Source organism: Ictidomys tridecemlineatus, chromosome 4 (assembly GCF_052094955.1).
Source record: "Ictidomys tridecemlineatus isolate mIctTri1 chromosome 4, mIctTri1.hap1, whole genome shotgun sequence".
Lineage (NCBI taxonomy): Eukaryota > Metazoa > Chordata > Mammalia > Rodentia > Sciuridae > Ictidomys > Ictidomys tridecemlineatus.
In genome coordinates this window covers 4,952,818-4,958,831 of record NC_135480.1, presented here as the reverse complement: position 1 = coordinate 4,958,831, position 6,014 = coordinate 4,952,818, and the positions used below count along the sequence as shown (strand labels likewise).

Sequence of the window (6,014 nt, the reverse complement as noted above, 5' to 3'; positions counted from 1 at the left end):
CTCAGTCACCGCGTGTCTGGGGGTGTCTCCCACGGATTCGGGGGTTCGTTCCTGCGGACAAAGGGGCTCTTCCGCCCCCTCTTGTGGTGCGGGCTCACAGCACTGAGAGCAGCGGAGTTCCGGTCACTGCGGTCCCTGCGGTCCCTGCGGCTCCCCGGGGGGCGGGGGCGGCGCTGGGCGGTGACGTGGTGGCTGCGGCTCCCGCTCGCGCGGCATAAATAGCGGCGGGGCTCGGACTGCATCACGTCGGGGAGCCGGACGCGCCATGCGGTGAGCGCCAGCCCGCGCCCAGCCCCGGCCACGCGACGCCCGGACCGACCCCGCCGCCTGGGAGCGCTGCCGGACCGCCCCGCCGCCCTTCCCGACCCTCCGCCGCTCAAGGTACCCGCGCTCGGTCCGCTCGGGCCCCGCGTCCCCGCCCCGACGTGCGCCAATCTGCCCCGCTTCGCCCCGCTGCAGATGGCCAGAGGCAGCGCCCTGCTGCTCGCCGCGCTCCTGCTCGCCGCCGCGCTGCCGGCCACGCTGGGGCTCGGGCCGCCGGTAAGTGCAGGGGACAGGGCCCCCCGGGCGGGAAGGGGCAACCGCATCAGCTCCAGCCCGGGGTGGAGGCTGGTGCGTCCCCTGCCCGCCCGCCTGGAGGTGCGCGTCCCAGCGGAAGGGACCCGCAGCTGCGCAGGTGAGCGGAGCGCGCTGGGTGGGCGCCCGGCGGCCCCGCTTCCCGGACAGCGCGGGCTTAGAAGAGGGTTCGTCCGGCTCAGCGGAGATGAGCGCCACAGCCCGCGCCGGCTGGGAGCCCAGGAGGCTGAGTCGCCCTGGGTCAGCGACAGACAAAGGGCTCCCAGCCTTTGTTCCATTGGCCTGGAGAGCCCCGCTGCGCCCCGGTCACCTTAGCTCCGCGGTCCAGCCCCCCTGACCCTCCTTTCTCCCGGTTAAGGCAAAGGAGAAGAGAGGCTGGACCCTGAACAGCGCCGGCTACCTCCTGGGCCCGCGTAAGTGAGGGACAGCCCTCGGGCGATGGGGTGGTCGGTTAATCCCGCTCCCTGGAACCTGCTAGCCGGTGGTCATTTTACTACATGGATGTCCAGTTTGGGCCACATAAAAGGAGGACATTTACATGACACTGTGAGGGGACTGAGCCCCCCATCAGCTTAGCCAGCTCCTTAGTTCCACGGATACCCTCTCCCACTCCCAGGAAGGCAGCCCAGACCTGAGCTGTTTCCCGGGTACCTCATGACCTCTGGGGCTCACGAGTGCTAAGGCCAGCTTAGGAGAGGCAGCCTGGCAAGCCCTCTGTCAGAGCTCAGGGCCTCGGCTGGGCGGACTGCTGCGAGGACACCTCTGGGTCAGGCCTCTGTAGCTCAGTGCCAGGAACCCTGCCTCCAGGACAGTGAATCAGTCTCCCCTCAACTCGCCCTGCGGAGGCACAGCCCACCTGGTTGTGTACCAGGACCGAGTCCCTCCTGAACAGCCACACCCAGCCCCTCTGCGCCCCCTCCCACTGGCTCAGCTCCAGGGAGCTTCTCTCCTGGACTCCTGTGACAGCATCGGAAGCACTCTTCTTGCCTTCGCAATCCCCCATGTCAGCCCCAACACCCCATCTCCCTCCCTGCCGCCTTCCTCTCTCTGGCGCCACTCATCTCCGCACGCTGCCAGAGAGGTCTTTTGTTGTCCTCATGGAAGGTCCCGGCTGTGCACCAGGCTGTCCTGCGTGGCCGGCTCGTTGCATGCCCCCTTCTTTTGGGTAGTCCCTGTATGAGAGTGGGCAGATGGCCCCTGTCACCAGGCCTCCCTCTTCTGCGTTTCCACACTTTGCCTTACTTTCAATCTGGCTGTCCTTTTGGGGGGAGGGCATGATCGGTGAGCGGTCAGTGCTCTCTCCTCTGCAAGCAGATGCCATCGACACCCACAGATCCCTTAGTGACAAGCACGGCCTGGCTGGGAAGCGGGAGCTCCAGCCCGAGGAGGAAGCAAAGCCAGGTGAGAGGAGCGCCCCCCACGCCCACCCTCCCAGGGGCGCAGAATCTTCTAGGCCCAGCCCCTCCATGGCTCCAGAGAAAGCACAGGGGTGCCCTCTAGCCCTGGGTTGCTCACTGCCCTTGCGGTGCCCAGATCCCTAACAATGGGTGACAGAGGGTACAGGTGACCCTTTCTGTTTTCTAGGAAGCCTTGACAGGTCGCTGCCTGAGAGCAATATAGTGCGCACACTAATTGAGTTTCTGACCTTCTTGCATCTCAAAGGTATGTGAAATATCACAATTTTTTTTAGAGAGAATTTTTAAATATTTTTTAGTTTTAGGTGGACACAACATCTTTATTTTATTTTTATGTGGTGCTGAGGATTGAACCCAGCGCCCCACACATGCCAGGCAAGCATGCTACCGCTTGAGTCACATCCCCAGCCTAGAAATGTCACAATTTTAAAATGCCACTTTTGGCAGGGGGTGTGGCTCGGTGGTGGAGCACCTTCCTGGCATGCGCAAGGCTGCGGGTTCCATCTCCATCTCCAGCCACGCACACACATGCTCTCTCTTAGAGCACCCGACACACAAAGTCGATCAAGAAAGGGCTCCACCCGCCAGGTGTTGTGGTATCCCTGCTACTGGGAGCTGAGGCAGAGAATCACTTGAACCCAGGAGCTTGAAGTCAGCCTGGGCAACACAGGGAGACCATTTTAAAAGAAAAAGGAGGGCTGGGTTGTAGCTCCGTTGGTAGAGTACCTGCCTAGCATTCACAAGGCCCGGGGTTCAGCCCCAGCACCACCAAAAAAAAAAAAAAAAAAAAGGAAAACAAACCCAGGAAAACTAAAAGGAAAAAGAGAAAGGGTCTCGTACATTTATGCAAAGTCCTTTCCTGGTGTGTATTAGGGTTACAGGGACAAGACACTGATGCTAGGACTGCAGCACAGTCACAACACTGCCCCTCAAAGCGTCACCAGACCAACATTGCTACCTGGAAGAGAGGGGCCTTTGGGTTTAGTTTGCTCCACTGGATCCATCATAGTCTTTGACATGGTGACAATTGACCTGTCCTTGGAGCAAAAGCAAGCCTCAAGCCAGGTGCTCTAGAGGCCGTCTAGGGTCATATTCAGATCTCAGAGAAAAGGCTCTTGACCCTGCCTGGCCTTAATGGGACAGTCACCGGTCAGAACACACTGCAGTGGTGGGAGGAGCCCAGGAAGAGGCCCCAGGCTCTGAGCACTAACACAGGGAGGCCAGCGTGGGACCTGGTGGGGGACGTTTGGTGGCTGACTTCTGCAGTTGTTCTGCTGTGGATGCAGTGTGGGGGCTCTCTCTGCGCCCTGTTTGGCTGAAGGACTTCCGGCAGGCCTGGGGAGAGGGGGAAGTTGGGGCTGGGGGATTTAGGCTGCTGCTCATTCCCTAGCACCATCCAGGCACAGGGAGGGTGCGGAGGAGGACTCAGTGGTGTGTGGTGTTTGCAGGCTCCAAGCCATCAGCCAGCTCCGCTGTAGGGCCCAGGGGACTTGGGGAGCAGGCGGGGTCTGCATGTCGTTGTTCTGGTTTGTTTTGCTTTTAATTTTGTAACCTGGAAAGTCCTTTGTTAGGAGACATCGATTTCCATTACCCGATAGGAATTATACTTCTTTATAGCCTGAATTAAGAGCCGGACAGTTTCAGATGCATTCTGAGCATGGGCGTAAGAGTGGGAGACAGAGGGCTTCCTGCCCTGCCTGCTGTGTGCCAAGGCCGGTTCTCTCTTGCCTGCTGCCTGAACGTGTTTCTTCCCTTTCCAGAGGCCGGAGCCCTCCACAGCCTGGCCGGCCTCCCACCGGAGGTCTCCTCAGAAGACACAGAGCAGTCCTGAGGTGCCGTCACCCTCGAAAATGAGGAAACTCTGCCCTTTTGTGCAGAGTGACCCACTCTGTGCTCCGCTTCTGTGCTGTGCTGCTATCATTTAAGATGATTTGGTTTAGGTAATTGTTCTGAGCGACAAAATAAAAAATAGCAACTGCACTCGTCTGGTTCTTGCGGGCTTTGGTCTCTGTTTTATCCACACTGCGCAGCAGATACAACCCCAGAGCCCAGACACCGCGTGGAGACATCTCTGCGTCACCCCCTAGGACTGAGTCAGATGTGGTGACGGAGGCAAGTCTGTTACTGAGGTGAACAAAACACAAGCCCACAAACCCCGTCCTGAAGAGCTGCTATTTAGGGACAGGCCAGGTTGGACGAGGGTGACAGGTGGCTGTCAGTGCCGTGTGGTGACAGCAGGCCAGCGGGGTGAGGGGTGTCAGCTCTGCCCCTGCCTGGCTCAGTGTCATGTGGGAGAGACCCTGCGTGGGAGAGTGTGTGGGAGGCGGGATGGGGCCTCTGGGCAGAGCTGGAGCCTGTCACAAGGTCCTGGAAGAAAACAGGCCCAGAGGAAGGGCCAGGAACCCTCGGAGGACCAACGTGCAGGCTGGGGGGCTGGGAGGGGCCTTTCCCTAGACGCAGGCCCTAGTAGCCCTGTGGGTGGGAGGGGACTGAGGAGCCCCAGGGCCTGGTGGCTCACCAACGCTGCATTCATCCTGGGGACTCCCCCACGTGATGGCCTTGGGCGGCCACATGAGAGGGTGGACCCTACCTGGACCTGCGTGGAGGGTGGAGGGCGGCGAAGCATGCGGCTGTGGGCTCGGGAGCGAGCCTGTGGACTCCAGACCTGTCCTTGCCCTCCCCCTCCCTGTCCCCCCCGTCCCGCCCCCCCTCATCCCATCCCAGCTGCTCCCCACCCCCACTTGCTCTGTGCTCCAGGACCTCATCCACCCTTGGACCTCCAGGCTCCTGCACTTCAACCAGGTGTCCACTCCCAACACCCAGGCCTGGACAGGGACGTGGGGCCTCATTTCTCCTCCTTCACATTTCATTCTCTCCAACTTGAGCAGCTACTGGGGACACCTGCCCCTGCTGCCCTGCTGGTCTAGGACAGCATGGGCTGGCCCTCTCAGCACCGAGCTGCAGCCTGTGCTGTCTGGTGTCTTGCCACGCCCATGCAGGGGCCTGTCACCCCAGAGCTGCCCCCAGCCTCCTGGCTCAGCCCTCAGGCCAGGACCCACTGCAGCTGCTATCCCGCCTCACCTGCTGGAGGCCAGTGTCCACGGCCCTCGATGCCTGGCCAACTCCTTGAGGACCCAGGATTCTGAGCCAGAGTCCCCTTGTTAAGGACACCCTTCCTGCTCCAGGTCCCCAGTAGGTGTCACCCACCTCTGTCGGCTGCTTGCTGCCTCACCACATTGGCTCCCTGGGGAGTCAGCCACTGGCACGACGGTGCCCAGCCTGGGTTCCTGCACAGCCCTGCTCCTGCCAGCCCCAGCCGCAGGCCTCTGGCAGATGGTGGGTGGTGGACTGGTAGTGCCCACTGTCCAGAGGCCTCCCTCTCCCCTTCCAGACTCTTCCTTCCTTTTAGGAATCAGAAGGAGGGAGCCAAGGGGAGGGGGGCCAGGATTGGTGGGGGTGTGGTGGCAAAGAGCTGGGTGAGGTGACAGTTCTCAAAGGAGCCACAGAGGTGACTTCTTGACTTCTGGGGAAAACACCCGAGAGCCAGCTGCAGCCCTTGGGACAGTCCCCTGAGCTGAACTCTGTTTCTGCACCTCAGACCCAACCAACGCACACTGAACATAGTTTAAAAAATTAAAAATGCAAATGAAAGCTACACTCCACCAACAACTGTTGACAAAGCTGCATCTTGTGCTAGGAGTGACCTAGGGGCCGAGGTGCAGGTGTGTGTAATCACCTCGCTGCTTTACACTGGGGCCGTGGGGCGGGGAGGCTCCTGGCGCCTGCGTCTGCCTCCACCCAGGGCTCCCTGCCAGAGCCCCAATCCCAAGAGGCCCAGGGGGCTTAAAGGAGGCGGCCCGGGTCAGAACCAGGCTCTGCTCCAGGCTCACTGATGCGCCTGCGCTGGCCCCGCCACCCGCCTCCTCCACTGCCACTATGTGTCCTAGCATTCAAAGTGACCAAGGCGGCTAAAGAACGCCGAAAAGGAAAGAACCCGACTTCACTATGTCTCAGGTAGACTAT

At 60.8% G+C, this 6,014-nt stretch overlaps 1 protein-coding gene across 1 annotated transcript; it reads left to right on the top strand.

Annotated features, from left to right (window-relative positions):
* The first annotated feature begins 212 nt into the window (after positions 1 to 212).
* Gal (galanin and GMAP prepropeptide) lies at positions 213 to 3,971 on the top strand. The gene is made up of 6 exons (XM_078045441.1): positions 213 to 381; positions 460 to 540; positions 935 to 989; positions 1,891 to 1,977; positions 2,161 to 2,238; positions 3,752 to 3,971. Exons 2-6 carry the CDS (start codon positions 460 to 462, stop codon positions 3,820 to 3,822), a joined length of 372 nt encoding a protein of 123 aa, XP_077901567.1. The 5' UTR covers positions 213 to 381; the 3' UTR covers positions 3,823 to 3,971.
* Positions 3,972 to 6,014: the final 2,043 nt, after the last annotated feature.